Source organism: Diadema setosum, chromosome 4, assembly GCF_964275005.1.
Source record: "Diadema setosum chromosome 4, eeDiaSeto1, whole genome shotgun sequence".
Taxonomy (NCBI): Eukaryota; Metazoa; Echinodermata; class Echinoidea; order Diadematoida; family Diadematidae; genus Diadema; species Diadema setosum.
In genome coordinates this window covers 27,114,594-27,133,804 of record NC_092688.1, presented here as the reverse complement: position 1 = coordinate 27,133,804, position 19,211 = coordinate 27,114,594, and the positions used below count along the sequence as shown (strand labels likewise).

At 38.9% G+C, this 19,211-nt stretch overlaps 1 protein-coding gene across 1 annotated transcript in view; it reads left to right on the top strand.

Annotated features, from left to right (window-relative positions):
• Nucleotides 1–885: 885 nt before the first annotated feature.
• LOC140227070 (serine/threonine-protein kinase TAO3-like) overlaps nucleotides 886–19,211 on the top strand; it is a 47,353-nt gene continuing 29,027 nt past the window's right edge. Inside the window, exons 1-3 of the mRNA XM_072307501.1 lie at nucleotides 886–994; nucleotides 7,153–7,947; nucleotides 8,532–8,603. Of these exons, the coding sequence (XP_072163602.1) occupies nucleotides 7,816–7,947; nucleotides 8,532–8,603 (204 nt within the window). The 5' untranslated portion in view covers nucleotides 886–994; nucleotides 7,153–7,815. The remainder of the gene's footprint in view (nucleotides 995–7,152; nucleotides 7,948–8,531; nucleotides 8,604–19,211) is intronic.

Here is a 19,211-nt window from a genome sequence, read left to right as displayed (position 1 = left end):
TATGCACCAGCTTGCACCATTAAGAGCTAAAAATTGAAAAAGCTCCCTACCGTTGGAGGGTGGACACCCCCCTCCCCTCACTCACGCACATGCATGCGCACCGAGATGCCGAGTCATGAAAATCTCACTCATAAAAATTTTTTGAACTTGGCATCTATGATAATCATACATAATATCCATAATTAAGCCCAAAATCTTCAAATGTTTTGATTATATTGATTTCAGTTGATGGGAATGTCTTAGCACATTTGCACAGAGTAATAGAAATAGTCATAGCCTTCTGAATGGACTTTGTAATATAATAACAGTTCTCAAATAAGTTGCATCTTGGACTAAGATTTACTGCATTACACGTACTAAACATATTATGCCTGTATCTACATTATGATATTTATACCAAGATCTCAACATGAGAGAGATAAAGAAATTAATGGAGGCCCTTATGTGAACACCAGATAAAAGATGTAATTCATCTCTGTGTATGCATCAAGATGGGTCTACTAGCTTAGTCAAACAGAATCGTATAAGTGTGCTTTTCTTTTATCTGGAAAAGTGAAATTGAATTTGCTTAGTTGTTTCGCTTTCAGCATCTTGATTTTTTCATCATTACTGTGCCAAATTCATGGAAAACGTGAATTCCTTTCTCCCTAGCTGTGCATCTCGGCCTCCGCTCGCGAACTTTGCGGCAGCTTGGTACTGTACTTGTATCAGGAGAGATGTGAAGTAGATGCGAGATTGAGATTCGCTCTGCCGTGCTCTACCGTCGAGAATGCGAATACAAAAATCGGCTCACACCGCCACTCACACAATACAAGCATTGCATGCATGCACACTGTTTTGCCACAGCTGTACACGCGCATGCGCACGAAAACGCCATCTTGCAGTGTATGGGCATGGGGAGGAGTAAGAAACCAACACACCATATGATTTATTTCAAGGATATTCCACCATTTCCTCATCCTATATGGAAATCCAAGTAACCATAAGTATCAATGTAAGTATATTCTCCGACTTTACCGGCAAAATTTTCGATAACTGCGGACAGACTTAAAATTAGAGCGATGGAATGCGAGTACTTCCGTAACGTATCGCACGTATTGAGATTCCCGTGTCATGACTGTGTTGACTGTTTTGTGTGGGAAAGACTAGTGTATTGTGAAAACCGGTGCTACTACAGTACAGCGCGAGCGCTGTCGTATGATAATGTTCAATGGGACAGTGCAGCATAGCAGTGCATTGGCAGTTGTGTTGCTGGCAAAACTTTGCGAAACATGTTCATACATTCGCATGAGATCGGCGTGTTACGAAATAATACGGTGAAGTTTACTGAAAATTGAGCAACGTCGAGATCAACATGGTGGTTAGTAGATGTAGATGATTGTTCTGACTACCCCGAAACAGGCACAGGGCTTACTCAGTCTCTGGATCAGTGGATGCCACCAAGAAGACACAGCACAGGAACCCCCCACCCCCTCCTAAAATGTATCTCTAACAAGTTAGACCACTCTATAAACTATCTGCCGTGCAGATTCTACACAGCTGCATGAACTAGTAGCACAGGTCAATAAAACTGGCTACCTAGTCCGCGTAGTACATTTCTGCTCTACAGCAATACAATAGCATACTACATTGTACATGCTTTAGTGGTTAGGTTGTTGCATGAAGAGACCATCATAAACGTTTTAATAGGCCCTGGCCTAGGCTAGCCTATACTTGACTGATTTCCACCCTATGGCTAGTGTAATAAGAACAGAAGTAGAACTTGTTTAGAATACAACTTTACAAGTATGGTTCAGTGTCTAGTGATACATCGACACCCTAATGTTTTTCAGTCAATAGAAACTTGTGTCACAATTTGCTTGAAATTTTACTCACATTAAAAAAAAAAAAAAAGGCCTGCTCTAAATTTACACGCATGCATAAATAAAAATGTGATTTGTGGTAGACGCTGTCATGGACTCGTAGGATAAGTGCTTTGAACATGTGGGTGTTGACCATTTTGACGTATTTAGTTGCACTGTACTCAGAAACCAACACCCCTATCCTCTATTGCCAATCAATACATGTGAAATGCACGTAATGTTTTTCCAATGTGTATTTATAATTTGTTTTGCTTTTAAGTGTTCATCTTACAGTAGAGTCTACACAGTCCTTAACTATACACAGCCCTGTCGCTGTACACAAGTGTAAGTCGCGACAGGGCTGTATGGTGTGGACACTCCGTAATCTCTGTATTCCGGGGCGCCGACGCGATTTTGAATTTACTGCACCATATTTGTTACTAAGACTACATAAGGTGAAAACTTTATCTATTTAGCTACCGTTTTCAGCTATTGATATTGATATACTCATTTTATAACTTACCAAAAATTGCACCTTTTTTAATCCTGTATGCCGCAGAAATAGCAGAAATTGCAGAAATGATTCGAAATGTCGGCGCAGCACTGGGCAAAGAGGGCGCTGTCGACTTCGCGGGCATACAAACTCTAGCAGCGCAATTTGCATCGTTCAAAGCTGGGAAAGGTTTATTTTGAATGGCCCCGCGATGATCACAGCATTCCGGGTTAAGATTGGACTTTTTGCTCAGTGTATGTTGCGTGAGGGCTCACTATGGACTGAAATACCATGCTCATAGTCCAAGTATCTCAATTCATGTGAGTGATTCGTAAAATTTGTGAAAAGAATGTAGAAATTTTCAATAGTTTTGTTGTTGTGTGGCAGTGTTCGAGGGGTTTAGTAGATATGTGTATGAGGTTCCGTAGATGTGTGTATCACACACCGTCAGACCCCGTGCTAGCTTAGCGCACTGGGTCTGGTCGGGCTACACAGTCCTGTCACTGCTCAGCAAGTCGATGAGCACAATAACATTATACTGTGATGCAGAAATATGAATTTTGATATCATTCCCACCCCTGGAATGTTTATCCGTGGCAATTTTCTCTAATGGGACTTTCATACCGGGCTTACATATAGTAGTGTAGTATTGCATACTGGGTACATGGAGCATACAAACGTTACCCTTGTACATTGTACGTAGTGGTTATGCTGGCCTTAACTGCGAAACACAGCCCAAACACCAAACGCTTTGCGTTCGGGCTGTGTAGGGGAAGGATGTTGAGTCACGGTATGGGGGAGTATCGCTGTTAAATTCCAACTTAATTACTCAAAATTTCTTCAATTTGAATACTTACATATTTGGTCCAATTGTTGATAACACTCACCGTGGAACGTTTTGCTCCTCCAGTAGTTCCTTTCTGAAAATATTGGAGACTTTAAATGATTCGGTCAAGAGGAATCTGTGAGAATGACAACTGCTTCGTTTGACGGATTTGAAACCTGTGGGCATGCGATAGCTAACCAGAGTGCAATGTAGCCTTTTCACAAGGCCTTCTCGTTGTATTGCGTTGCTTTCTGGGCAAATGAAGAAGCGACATCCCTGCCGAGTGTGACAGCGTGAGAGCGAAAGGGCCTTGTCCAAAGGTGAAAAACATTGCGCCTTTCATGCATATTCATATTGCCAATGCGCTATGTGCCTTCGCAAAGGTTGTTTCGAAAAACGAAGGGAGGAACAGGGAGAATGGAGATGGACTCGTACTATTCGTAGAAAAATGTCTTTTCAAGACCGTAGAATCGGTTTCAGAGTGTGCAAGTGAACAGCAAGTATAAATTAGATAAGAGACTTACAAATGTACGTAGAGTATAAAAGTAAGCCTTTTGCTGGTGAAATATGTTACTTATAGAGCTGCTAAAATTTGGGTTTGTCTTCCAAAAGCTCAGTGACAGCACTCTTTCAACTCGGGGCGCTCCCATAGTATAACTGTGTACAAGGAGCGCCCCGGGGTTATGCTGGCCTGGATGTCCATTGTACATGTAGAAATACACCAAGCCACGAAGAGGGTAATGCTGAGTATACTAAAAGGAAAAAAGGTCAATTTTGGGTTGCTTACTTTTGGTGTCGAGTACACTGTGCAAACCTATGCAGTTTACATACAAGTCTGTGCAACGCTTTGCTACTGTACACCATGCCTGCGCAATAGTACACAACACTGCAATGTACATTACATTGTACTTTATGCCTATGCCTACACAATGTTGCACTACTCTATGCCAACACGACGAAAAATCCTTTGAGGCTGGATCTAAGGGTTTACCAGAACACTTCTTGAAAACAACAAAATTCTTGCAGTCACTTGCTTTCATCAAAATGATATTCATGAGTACATTGTACGTGACCAATTTTGGTGTAGTAGGTTATTCAACACTACGCAATCTTATGCAGGTCCAATGTGAAAACTCCTTTAGGTTTACAAATAGAAAACAATTTGTGCCCAATGCACTGAAAGCATATTCTGTTTATACACGTACAGTAAGAGGGAGAGACCTGGAAAAAAAAAAAACTACACACACAACTCATTACATTGCTTTGGGGCTAGAAATATCAAACTGAATGGTAAAGTGGTCTGTTTTGAGAACAGGAAGAATTATGTCATAATCTCCGCATTTCTGATTCATGGTATGCAAACGATTTCCCCATATACTGATTCTTTTGCAGTTTTGTGTCAGTCCTTTTTATCAGAGAGAAAAATAAGATACAATACTACATGTAGTGTGTTTGTGTATTGTAGTTTGATTTGTAGTCAGAAGGCATTTGTATGAAGAGCAATGAATGATAAACATCAAAGATTAAATACACATGTACAACTGATGATGTTATGGTGCGAGCAACCATCACAGGAACTACACCTTGTAATTTTTGTTGAAATGTCTAATAAGCTTAAAGATAACATAAAGTTTTGGTACCTCAAAAGTTTCCCTGAATTTCCTTGTCTTAGTTTGTGTTTCAGGTTAAAGTACCTTTCATATAACTATTTAAAACACTGTGAGACTTACTCGCCCCAAAGTGCTCTCATGTCTTAGTAATCATGCAATAATGGTTTCGTACCAGAGCCGCCGCCGTACGGCGGGAGGTAGTACACATATTGTACGAAACCATTATTGCATGACAACTGCGACCAGCAGCATGCAGCCCCATTCGCATAGCTAACTGTGACCAGCAGCCCCATACGCATAGCTAAATGGGGCTTCGCATTGTAGCATTCAGCATCATGACAGATTTAGTATTGCGGGTAAATATCAACTTAAAATCCAAAAATTTCTTCAATTTGAAGACTTACCAGTTAAGTTGAAGTATTGAAAACAGGCTTTGGGCAACGTTTGGTTTTGCCAATAGTCCCTTTCTGTTCGAACTGATGACTGAATGTGACTCGGTCGAGAGGACCTTGGGAGAGCTACACTGAATTGACGGCCAGCGCATGCGCACACAAACATCTTATCCGTTCATGGATTTGAAATTTGTGCACATGTGATGTGTGCCAATGCGCTGGCCGTAGTATTCAGTGTATGTAGCTCTCCCAAGGTCCTCTCAACCGAGTCAAATTCAGTCATCAATTCGAACAGAAAGGGACTATTGGCAGAACCAAACGTTGCCCGAAGCCTGTTTTCAATACTTCACCGTAAGGCCAAAAAAAAAAAATTGTTGCATTGGCGTAACCCGCCCGACCCTAAAAATTCCGCCGACCCCATGTTTTTTTATTTTTTTTTTTGCTATCGATATCAAATATCTTGTTGATTGCGATCGCGATCGCACAAACCCGGAAGTGGAAACGGCTCTGGGGATATCGGATGTACGAGGGAGAGATCTAGCGCCTCGCATAAGCCTTCCTTGATCAGTACGTCATCTGTTTCCAACACGGACACGTACTCTAACAAGGTTTATTCAGTGTATACGTAGCATTCAGACTGCAATGTATTGTGCACAGTTTTGCCATTGGTTTCTTGTGTGGAGAACTTACACGAATCTGTATATGTGGGACTGTAATAGAGATCGCCGTGTGCGATGAAAAGATCGTACATATGGGTCAATTTGCATCTATCTTATCTAAGTCAAAATAGTAAAATATGAAGTGAAAACATTCAGGATAGGGATTTCAACATCTTTAAATTCTGTGAAGGGGTATAATTCCAGTAATATCGGCCTCATAAATGATTTGTAGAATAGATGAACACAGCACATTCGGTGCAGCAGTTGTAACTGTTTACTGAGCTGAGCATGAGTTTTACACGTAAAATGCAGGTAGCAAAAAAAACAAAACAAAAAAAAAAAAAAAATCCGCCCGACCGACCCTATTTGAAAATCTCATGTTACGCCAATGCAACAATTTTTTTTTTTTGGCCTAATTGGTAAGTCTTCAAATTGAAGAAATTTTTGGATTTTAAGTTGATATTTACCCACGATACTAAATCTTTCATGATCCTGAATACTACAATGTGAAGCCCCATTACGCTATGCGTATGGGGCTGCTGGTCGCAGATAATTGCATGATTAGAGCACTTGCTCTCATGTCATGATTGCATGACATGAGAGCACTTTGGGGCGAGTAAGTCTCACAGTGTTAGTTATATGAAAGGTACTTTAACCTAAAACACAAACTAAGACAAGGAAATTCAGGGAAACTTTTGAGGTACCAAAACTTTATATTATCTTTAAGAGTAGGTGGAAATTCAGGGGCTGTACAGAAGAGTGATCGCTCGCAGATTGTTATGTACCCTTTAAAAATTAGATGCACTTTCTGAATATCATTTGTCGTAACTTCTTTGCTGCAAGTATTTGATCTAATTTATAGCATTGCTAGATCACAGATTGAGATAATAGCTACTGTTTATTTTCATATTGAGGTAAGGAGTCTACAAAATACATTGTAATGTCAAATAACTGAGTGGATTTTACTTCACAAATTTTATAGAGGTGTCATGCACGGAATGCTTCTGAGGGATGATTTGTAGGACTTATCATTGTTTATGTGTACACCCTGTCCCTGTGTCCTTAGGAAGAAAAAGTAAAAAAAAAATAAAATAAAAAGTATGGCAAGACGTGAGGGGTATGTCCATCAGCATTGTTATAGAGAATAATTTCACCTGAATGCCGATGTGCGTACAATATACACAGTCAAAGTGTGTAGGCCTCAGAAATTGCACCCAGTACAAAGTGGTCTGCAAAATTACACCATGCTTGTCTGTTTGTTACTGTCATCTTGGAGGAATTCATAATGATTTTTACATTCTCTCTGCTTTATATATTATTTGTCCACACAGACAGCTCTGAGTTTGAGATCTATCAGAAGAGAGAAATCGAGGGATCCATTTGAACCAGTCCTATGCATGTGATCAGCCAGCCAGTGTGTTGTAGCACTGAGCTGATCATTGCCAAAGTTTGGGTCTAGGTGTTGCCCAATCTGGTGCCACAGAGGGCGACATCTACCAAATTGTTGCACTGAGAGCCAGCACAAGGTGACCACCGATATACTTCAAAGTGGAATTATGTTGTAGTTGCCATGTACCAACATATTTGATGACTTTAACTCTGTCCAAGGCTGCTATGTATACAAGAGCAGACTGAGTACAAAGTTTACTGATTACAACTGACCGCCTCTAAAACCAACAATTGGTCCCAAGGCATAATCCCATCCAATCGGAACTCCTTGGACACCTCTGCTCCAAACAAGCATCACGGCAGGTCCCTGTCACTCCATGAATTTGGCCAGCGGAGATCAACATTTTCGTGCATTAGACTGACCTAGTAATTCCTTTCGCGCATCTCTCGACGACCCCTCGGCCAGGACAGCGTGCAAACCCTGCTGTGGTCGTCCATGGCACATCCCGTGCATGCCTGTCAATGAATGCACACATGCTGTGCTGCCATCCTCCACACGGAACACTCGCAAGTAGCCACAGCCGCCGCCAGCCACAGGAGCCAACATGCCTTTGCCAACACGTGTCTCCCAGATCAAGGACCATGAGGTCCAGCGGTTCTTCACCGACGAGGACCCGGAGAAGCTCTTTGAGGGCATGACAGAGATAGGGCATGGCAGCTTCGGTGCAGTCTACCATGTGAGTGCAGACGAAGTCTATTCGTGAGGGAGAGAAGCCAAGGAGCTAGCTTGGCCAACCTGTGTGTTCTGGCATAGGATGGGCTGAAAAAGGGGGGGGGGGGGGAGGGATGCTGACATTCTAAATGAAGAGTCTTGATTTCAAGCTGTTTGTCCAGTCTTGTTTTGAAAGTTCTTTGTAATAAATGTATTTTGTTTTATTTTATTTCAACTGCAAGAAATCTTAGTTTGTCTCATTCAGTGCAGATCAAGGATAGTAATTTCAGATCTCAGATAGAGTATATCACTGGCTAATACCTTTAAAATGAAGACAGAGTCGTAGTGGCATTGTAATTTTGTTTTGCATAACGTCTAACTTTTGCATTGGTCAAAATAAGACAATGATGCTCAGTGTAAATGCACCATATTGTAGGATTTTCTTTTTCATTCATTTATTTTGTCAAAGAAAATGCAATGTTGCGGGTGGTTGTGTTTGATATACCTAATAATGTTAAAGTACTAATATGTTTGAAGTGCCTTTTCTAAAGTTTTCTTCTCAAAATTGATGTCTGGATTTTTCCCCTCTTTGTATTTTATCTGATACAGGCAACTAATACAGTTACGGGAGAAATAGTTGCCATCAAGAAAATGTTATATAATGGCAAATCATCAACAGAGGTAAGTCTACATGGAATTATTACAGTGCATATGTAGTTGTATACCAGCAGTAAACAGATGCATTTTTTTTTTATATTGTATGCTACAACGTTATGTGTCAATAGATTGGAAATGTGTAATGTCATGTTTTGTGACTGATCTGTTTATAGTATGTCTTTTCTTTGTGCTATGCAAAGGCAAATTATGGAAAGAGACATACCTACATGTGTTGAATAGATATATCTAGATGTGTTGTCATCGGCAGTCACTAAAGCTTTGCAATGTACTCATGGTAAGCAATGTCTAGATGTATAAGTAGGACTTTACTGGTGTGATTGCACTGTGCATATTGTTTGTAGTGTGTGTTTATGTGTGTGCTTGTTACTGTTTTGAAACAGTAGTTCTAAAAGTATGTGCCTGCTAACCATTGGCACCATTATAAGAGAGCTGCCAGGTCTTCATAATTCAGCAGGAAGATCCCTCAAATTCATATCCAGATATCCTCCTTGAATTAGGAATAATTTTTGCCTATTGAGATGCTTGTAGCCATTATGCATAATCTACCTGATTGCCAACCCTGTAATAGCCATGCAGGGATGTACTCAGTTGCTGACCAAGTTCAACAGACCATGGATAACATGATCAATAGTTTTTGTTTTGGCCCATGTTTTTAAATACAGTAGGGGGAAGGGTCATCAAAAGTGTAAATGCATGAATTCTGATGAAAGTGCACAGAGTTCATGGTCTGGGGGAGGGGCGGGGGAATCCCAGCCCCCCCCCCCCCTCCTCCCAACAATAAATGTAAATGTGTAGTTAGGTTGTATTTACCGGTAATAAGAAGGTATACAGTACATTTCATAGACTGGTCTATGTTTGAAGGCCTTCATGTTTTGTGTTTATTTCTGTCCATAGTTTACATGTACATGTAGGCCCTATATGTCCATTTATGCTTAATGTACATGTATGCAACAGGCAGCATACACTGTCTCATATGGATACACTTGAACTACAATGTACAGTGTACATGTAGGTGTATGTATAGCATGAACATATACTGTACTGTATGTGAGGTGTACAGGCATGTTGTATGAATGAACAAATTTGGCGACAAAGACAAAAGACGGAGAGGCCGCGCTAAAATTTCGAGCTTTTGAATCTGCTTTCAGATGTACAAACTGTACATGAGTTGCGTACATGAATTTATGAAAGTTGAACCAGATTTCTTGCAGTTTACATAATCATTATGTACAGTTGTATGTACGATACAATGTGTTTATGTACAACTCCCCATTCAAGTTGATTTTCATTTGTAATATTTAAAAAAAAAAAGATAGATTGAAAAACAAATGAACAGAAGGGTTGACACAGAGTAATCACATCAAACATAAGATATTAAAGAAAGTTTACAGAACTTCAAAGTTTTATTACATGTCTTCACTGATCAGAGATACATTGTACCTGTATTGGTCACAACCACATATATGTACAATGTGTACATGCCAATTATCTGAGATGGCAACTTGCCTGTTGGTTTTTGCACAGATGTATAAAGAATCATGATATTGATAATTTACATGCTGTAGCTACTTTTAGCTACCTGCAACCTCCCCCTTCCAAAAAGGTCATCATTACTACGGGTTACAGAAATGCATCAACAATTTGATGAAACAGTTAACACGTTTTTCCTTTTGATTTCATGTGAGGAAGGGAAGTTAGTGACGATTTATGTGCAGCCAGTGGGAGACTTGTGAGCCCATGCCATCACACATCATGTACAATCATGTTACAATCAGGTTACAATCAGTTGTGTTACAATGTACTATACAGTATGTGCAAACTTGTCACCTCGCTTCTGCATTGTGTTAAAGTGAAATGTTTGCTTCTGAGATTGAAGTATTTTATGCAATTGGCATACAATGTGTAAGTTTCAGAACTACATTTAGTATTTGTTTGTTTGTTTTTCTCATGTTTACATGCATGCAGAATTTTCCTTACCTTCACCTGTACATGTAGGTCAGGTCAAGGTAATTTTAGCTTCAGGAATTATCACCTAATCAACAGCAAATTGGAAGCTCTGAATTTTTATTGCATATTTTATGTAGTGGTGAAAGATGTCATCGATCTTGTTAGTGAAATGTTTGGAAATTCTGTGACAAAAACAAACGATATATTGGCTGTATATTGATATTTTGAAATACATAAATTTGTGTATGAACAACAAAGGACTCCAGTGAAAGAAAGAAAGAAACAAACACAAAAGCCCTTTCTTCTGGAATATCAACAGTGAATAGTGAAAATTACAATAAAAAGATACATCTCCAAACCCAAGAAATAAAGTTTCTAGTACTACTTGAGGTTGTGAGATCAGATGTTGAATGTAGTGACCTTGCACAAGGTTTAGGATATCACAGGCAGATCTTTCATTACGATGTTTTCGTAAAGTCTGTTGGTGCATGAAACTTTATGTCGCCAGGAATTCTGGCCTTTTGTAGTCATGGTGTTTCCCTTCAGTTTTAGGATTTTCTACACTGTGTGCATATCATTTCAACAATTTGAAGCCTGAGGAACATCAGGGAAAACCATCAAAAAACACCCAAAGCCAAGTTTTGCATTTCATTGTAGAAAATGATATAAGTAACCATGGCCGGAATTCACAAAGGTAGTACACAATAGGTATGGCCTATTTCGCTATGAAATCAGTCATTTCGTTGACGAAATGACAACATGTCGTAACGAAATGACTGATTTTGTAACGAAATAGGCCATGCGACACTTGGTGCCCCATAAAAAACTACGGTCTTTGTCCATGGTTTAAACCAAAGACGCTTAACTAATAAGACAAGAAAGTGCACGCTAATCCTGTACAAAACAAATGGACAGCGCGCGGTCCTCAAGCGTATTACGCACATTACCTGAGACGCGCTGCCTTGACGCTTGATAAACAGCAGCGGCTTCAGGGGCAGCGCGTCTCAGGTGATGTGTGTCTTTGCCTGAGACGCGCTGTCTTTGAAGATGTTGTTGTTTATCAAGCGTCTTTGATTGTGAGATCATGTTGTTGCCAAATTTTTACCTCCACGAAATAATCCTTATTACTCTAAAATCTTGTTCTTCAAAATAATCCCCCTAATCGAAAAAAAGCTACGACTATAATTTTTAAATCTTTTTGAAATAATAGATACCACTACCTTTGGAAATGAATGATGTTCCTAGGTGTACTGAGTTTGTACTTAGCTCTCTTTTGTATCGTCATGTAGGGTAGCCATTTTGTGTCTATTTCTATCGCGCGCCTTCGTATCTTGTTATCTACTATCTTTGGTTTAAACCATGGACAAGACTGTACTACCTTCGAGAATTCGGGCCCATGGGTTTAAATCAGGTATACAAATGAAGGCTACAAAACTGCGTTGTAACTTCTAATGTTAGTGAAACAGTTATTGGATCATGATGAAAGTTTGTTGTGAAAAGTGAGGTTTATATTTTCACTTTTGATAGTGGGACAGTACAGTTCATACAGAGGTCAAGTCTTTTTTTTGTGTGTGTGAGTGTGTACATCTGTCTCTTTTCTTTATGCTATTCAAAAATGAAAGGCATTCATAATATTTAGATTTGGTAAGAGCAGAGATTCCAACTACTTTTTTGATTATTATTACTATTATTTTTTTAGTAATATTTTGCACTGTTTTTGCCAAAGTAGTGTTTTCCAAAGTTGTATTACTACTTAAGGAAAGGGGAAGTTACTATTTTTCCATCAGAAATAGGCCTTTATGGCCCTCAGAATACTGTAAAGCAAGATATTTTGGTGAATTACAATGTAGAGCCAACAGCATTTTCCGTTTTCGCGGCATGAAATTTTTGTGAATTGCCACTGGCGTTCAATGCATATAGTGTAAACAAGAACTTTAGTGTGCATTTTGATTTCACAAATCTTGGCTCTTGCAAAATTCAGGAAATTTGAATGCACATGAACATTTCTGGTTTTACAGTACTTACTACAATGCTGTTTCCAAGGTTGGCGTCCTTGTTTGAGATACATGGATAAGACAAGGTAACCCCCCCCCAAAAAAAAAAAAAAAAAAAAAAAAAGTAAATGAATAAATAAATAAATAATAATAATGAAAATCAGATGGAGAAATGTCTGATTTCTGACCATAATGCTGAGATGGGTATGTTTCAGATGTTTCTATATCAATTTCAGAAACTTCATCGCTAAACTTGCAAAAATTTGAACAGAATTTGATCAGGCGTAGTGGATGGGTTGTATTAGAATGGCCTGGTATTCAGTTGGTCAACATCTGACAAAGATAGGGAAAAATACTTAAAATAGGCTGTGGGGTAGAATTTCAGGTAACTTCCATCATTAATGGGCTTTGTGTAATGGTGCAGAGATGGAAAAATGTAGGAAAATATTTGTGTTATACTGAAAGAAAGTGCAGTGAACATTCTCTGCTATTATGGTCAATACAGAAATAAGGAAAAAGTTATGTCTTTCCACTTTAGGCATTCAGACAAGAGCCCCATACCTCTAAGAGGCCATTTCCTATTCACTTTTACAGAGTAGTTTTGATTTCCCCTAGGAGATGTTACAGTGGGCAAAGTGTGTTTGTAGCTCTCTGCATAAAATTACACTCGGGTGTGCATCTCAAAATATTTACATGACTTGGTAAAGAATGCAGAAGATGGTTTATTTGTGTTAGTCAGTTGTGATGTTGAAATGGTACAAGAATGGTCATGCAAATTAAAGGGACTGTACAGTACTGGCTGAGGTGGGGATTCATGTTTTGAACATTCCTAAGTGAGATAATGAAAAACCTCTTATGAAATATGAAAGAGCGTGTAATTTTAAGAAGGATTCAACGTTTATTTGATGAAAATTGGTTTTCAAATGGCTGAGATATCCCAAAAAGTGCTAATAATAAAAGGCGACATGCCACAACTTTATTAGGATCTCTTTGTTTCACCTTGTTTTTTGATATTTCAGCCATTTCAAAACCGATTTTCATCGAATAAACTTTTGATACCCCTAAGAACTGCATGCTCTTTGACATCTCATAGAGTGGTTTCTGAATATCTCGCAAAACGTTAAAAGCTAAATCCTCACCTCGACCAGAACTGTACACACCCTTTAAGATGTAACTCATGTGATTATATTAACAGATGTACAATGTATATATTTACGATAATTGTTGAAAAAAGTTATTTTACTGTTATTGTGCACAGTGTTAATGAAATTGCAGAAAAATTGATGTACATATGTACTTGTAAAAAAGGAATGGTGTACAGACAGGCATACAGAGATTACGTCAAATGAAATTAAAGTGAAAACTAAGTTCTGGTAAGGGCTTGAGAACCCGTCTGGCACCATTTCATATTTGCTTGCAATATATTGAAAGAGTCTACAAAGAAACTTACCTGGCTGACGCGGTTTGCCGGAATGATGAGTCGTTTTGGAGTATTTTGAGAAAAATGATAAAAGTCGGTAAACCGACTTTTATTCCAGAAGGCTCCAGACTAACTCGGTCTCAGGGAAAACTCGACCCTATTTCAGACAATTTACACACAGTTCGTGATCGCCATGTTCATCAGTACTCTATAATACTACGGGCACCGGCAAAACGAGGCCTTACTGAGCAGACAGGAAAGTGCGTGCTAATCCTGTACAAAACAAATGGACAGCGCGCGGTCCTCAAGCCTACTAGCAAAGACGCTTTATAATACGCACATCACCTCAGTTGCTGAGACGCGCGGTCTTTGAAGTTTTTGTTGTTGTTTATCAATTGTCTTTGATTGTTTTTAGAGGTGCTTGAGAGGCGCACACTAATGCGCGCCAAAGAGGTTTTTGATGCGCATGTTGTAACAACTCGGACCATTACTGCGAGTAGCCAGAACGCTACAATGTAGTTTATACAGGCCGCTCCCGTATGCATAGTACTGTACAATCCAGAGGTAAAACCAGTAGCAGTACAACTCATCCCGCCGTCAAGCAAAGCGAGGCCGAGTTATCCCCGAGTCCGAGTCTAGCCTGACCCCGTTCGGGTAAGTTCCGAGACTGAATGTTTTTGGTTAATATATCCCATTTTCGTCCTTACCCATCGAATATCTTGTTATTACAGCGTTATTCCGCACATTTCCTAGGCATACGTTCACATTTTGGAGCAAAATTTGACAACTTTTGCAGGCATACCAGAACTTTGTTTGGGCTTTAAAAAGACAAAAACAATTTTTTTCTATTTCCAATTTTACATGTAGACTACACGTACAATGTACTTTCTATGGCCAATTTTACATGTAGACTACACGTACAATGTACATTGCAGATATTTCAGAGTTCTTTGCAACTTAAATTGACTTCTTGTCTTTCTCTCTCTTCTTTAATGTACATGTACATGTATATTTCATTTGCTTTTATGTGTTTATCTATCATTTACTCTCATATTATGTGGTATTCCATTCTCTGGAAAAGAGAAGGTCTTTCATGGTATCCTGTTAAACAGTAATGCTAATAGTGCATGCAAATTTGTACATTTCGTGCATAATAAATGATCAAGGCCATACAGTGTAGATTTTAAGAGCAGAACATTCTTCATTCCCGGTCTTTAGCATCCCATTTCGGGCATGACATAAACTATGTAGCCACTGATAGACTGAATATCAGACTACACCAAATGCAAGTGCAATGCATAATGCATTGCGCGTAATAGCAATGTATGAAACTTGGCCTTGACTTAGTGCATCACTTGCAAGCTGTGCTGAAGCCTTTATGAGCCTACACACTGGCACACACACACACACACACACACACACATTTCCTTGCATCCTCACATGTTGTACCTGCATCCTCTCTGTGTTGAGATGATCCTGTGTATAATGGCATTGTAAAGAGGCAGAGAAAAATAACTGACATACCTATGGTAGATACAATAAGATGTACAAAGTATAGTTATACTTATCACCTGCTGTGAAGGAAAGAAGCAAAAACTTGACAGAGAAGAAGAAAATTGGATGAAGACTGACGTACAGTAAGAGAAATAAAATTACATGAATGCAATATTAGCATCGAAACAACCTAGATTTGAAAAAACGGCCATTAATCACTGAAATCTAAGTATAGTTGTACATATTGTAGATATATGATAGTGAAGGAATTTTTCAAAAGACTAGTGTACATTGTTCAATGTCCTGTACATGGCTGCATGTACCATAGTACAATACAGTACTTGAGTATACACTCTAAAATGCCCATGCATGTTTAACCAATCGGTACTTGTGTCTGTATTTCTCCCTGTGTGTATATATGTGTGTCTCCGGGTGGTCCACAACTTGAAATTTGAGCTTGTTGAAAGCTCTGAATGTGAGAATATTGCGGAAATTGGATGTACACTGAGTGCACATTACGAGCATGTAATATTTTGGAACTTATTCCTTGTCAGTGTTTTGTGTCATGTTTTGCGCCCAAATTATCCGAATAGTTTGATATTTCTCAAATTTTGCATTTGTTTTTCACACGTTTGAATACATTTTATTCTGAGCATGTCGCCAATTCTTGAGGATGTTGCTTACAAGTTTGTAGCATGTCGCTGACTTTGGAGGATGTTGTACAAGAATTCAGGCATGTTACAGTGACATTGTCAAACCCCTTGTGGACCAACCTGGTGTGTGTGTGTGTATGTGTGTGTGTTTTGTTTTTGTTTGTGTTTGTGTACTTGTGTATTAGGGCACAAACATTGTGTGTTTGTTTGAAATCCATTGTGTGTTTGTTTGAAATCACAGCACAGTGGCTTTTCCCATTGTTTATAGACATGCTGGAGCCAGCAGCAACTGCATTCAAATGACCCCACAGCACAATCTGTGTTGGGGCCTCTGAATAGTGTGATCAAGGAGATGGGCCCACATCCGCGGTGTGATTAAAAATGCTAGTGATTTTGATGAACTAGACATTTTAATGAGAATGCACTTTAACTCTGTCCTGTGGGCACCAAGTTCATGTACAACGTCAATAGGATGGGGTCCTTACCCATGAGCTTAAGAGAAGTTGTTGTGATAGAGAGCAGTGAGGTCTTTAGAAGTACATGTATGCAGATTATAAAGTAATGGGGGAATTGGAATTAAGCATTAAAAATGGAGACATCCAATACAATTGACTTAGTTATGTGACGGAAAGTACATGTACAGTGTACAAGATATGTATTGTATGTGCACAAAAATACCCTTTTGCATCTGTCTTTGAGGATGTATTCTGTACAATTGTATGTTGTTATACTGTTAACCAACAATGTAACACAGAGACGTTATAATCCAAGTACCTAAATTTTACTGAATAATATATTACAGTAATAAGAATATTCAGAGAATTTATCAAATTTGCTTCTGTTTTTTTTTTTTTTTTTTGGGGGGGGGGGGGGGTTGGGGTTGTTTTGTTTGTTTGTTTTTCTGATGTGTGGCTTAATGTATTAAGCATGCATATCATTCTTTGGAGGGTTTCAGTGGAAATATTCAGTGGACACTAGATCTTGCAGGGATTGTGAAAGATACCCCTTTTGTGCATTCTTTCATTGTACTTACTGCACATTGACAACCTAAAAAGTTTTTAGGCTTTACATATTATACTGTATGAAATACAATATCCCCACAATGCATGACATATTTTAAGCGAGTAGGACGCCGTGCCTGACTCCTATCATGTATGTACATCCATCTTTATTGTCTCTGTTGTACAGATTCAATTTATTCGGTACTATGAATATTTAATATATCATGTACACCATAAAAGCAATGTGTTAACATGTGCATACAATGTACAATGTACATTGTATAGTAGTAAATTAAAGCCGGTACCCCTTTGAAGCAACTAGTGCTTGTAAGTGGGGCCCAAAACAAGACAGGAAGATAGGAATGACTCTTGCGTGACAATTAGCCATTTTCAGGAGGAAGACTTACTTTGATGTTGCTGAAAAATCCTGGTTAGCTTAAAAAATCTAATATTAGAATCTCTAAATAGAATTCTGAATTTGTGATTCCCATGTACATGTACTTTTTGAGCATTAAAAAAAAACAGTTACAAAAGTACAAACACTTGCATAAGATACCCTCACCCTTCCCCTTCAAAGTTTAAAAGATTCCTTGTTTATGGAGGGTGTTATTTCTAAAAGTATTATATGGTCCTGTACACACATACCATGTACATTGTATGTGTAGCTGATAAGGCTAAATGGTGCATCATTTTGTCTATTGTCATTTTCAGTAAGTCCTTTTTTTTTATATGCTTTGCTTTCCATTGTCCATAACTTGGACATGTTGAAACTGTCATTGTTCCTTTGTTGTCTAGTGTAGGGCAGTGTGTAATGACGTTGATGCCCTTCAGTGTATTGTATATATTTCAAATAACATACAGTGAGTGTACATTATAATTGCTTTGGGAAGTTTTGAATCCATTTCAAAGCATCTGTTCATCATGTATGGTGAATCAATCCATGACACCATATGTAATTCCATTCGTCCCTGTGGATGACATTTTTTAATGCTCCTGCTTCACCCCTGTGGGTATGCTCTATTATGGCTTCCTCTGGCGAGGCAGACCCTCTACAGCAGTATGCAGATGGCTGGTTATTAAAAGATTAGGTTGAAGCCGCAGTCAATACTAATGAAATCATGGTTTGTTGCCTGAATGATGATTAGCATAGGACCGTTCATTGCTGCAAACGTGCGGTACGTCAATTACCTGCCCGATTCTGTTGACAAAGGAAAAGACAGGTTACAAACCAAGCATGTTCGTACTGTAGAACGATCTTTAATTGTGCATATCATTAGACTGTTTATTCAGCAATTGAACCTGCAAGTTTAAATGCTATTCATTTCGGTAAAGGTTTTTAGGAAAGATTTGAACAGTGCAGTACATTGCAAATACAGTGCAAATGCTGAGCCTCCAGGCTCCGTTTCATAAAAAGTTGTTTATGACAGCAACTCTTGCTGCAATGGCAAGTGTCATGGTAATGACGAGACATTTGCTTCCTGATTGGCTGTTGCTATGAGATGCTTCCTTTTTAGCAAGAATCCTATCATAACATCTTTTTATGAAATGAGACACCGGTCATTAAAATCCAAATGGTGATCAAGATACTGATACTGGCTTCCATGAAAAATTATCAAAGCTGTCTATATTTAAACTGCCATTATTTAGGAAATATAGTACGTGTGTGCACTTGTGCATGATTTGAGACCCTAGCATATATTCAAGATTGTAAATGACAAGTAAATGTTCAATTTTGTTTGTCTGCTGTAGTCAAGCCGTAAGATTGTTTAGATTGGTGTTTACTACATATACATCTGTACATGTATGTATGTTTATATTGTGTACCGAGATGTATAGGTGCTTCACATGCATTCCATGCCATGCTTACTCCCTGTTTCAGAGACCCCAAGACACCATGGGGAAAAAAAAAAAAAAACCAAGGAAAATAGTTTGCTGTGATGTTTTGATATGATTCTCATCCATGGTTTTTATGCCTCCGCCAACGAAGTGGCCGGAGGCATTATGCTTTCGGGTCGTCCGTCCGTACGTCTGTACGTCCGTCCCGTTTTATTTTTGTCGATATCTCAAGAACCGTGAGGTGGTTTTGCATCAAACTTGGTATG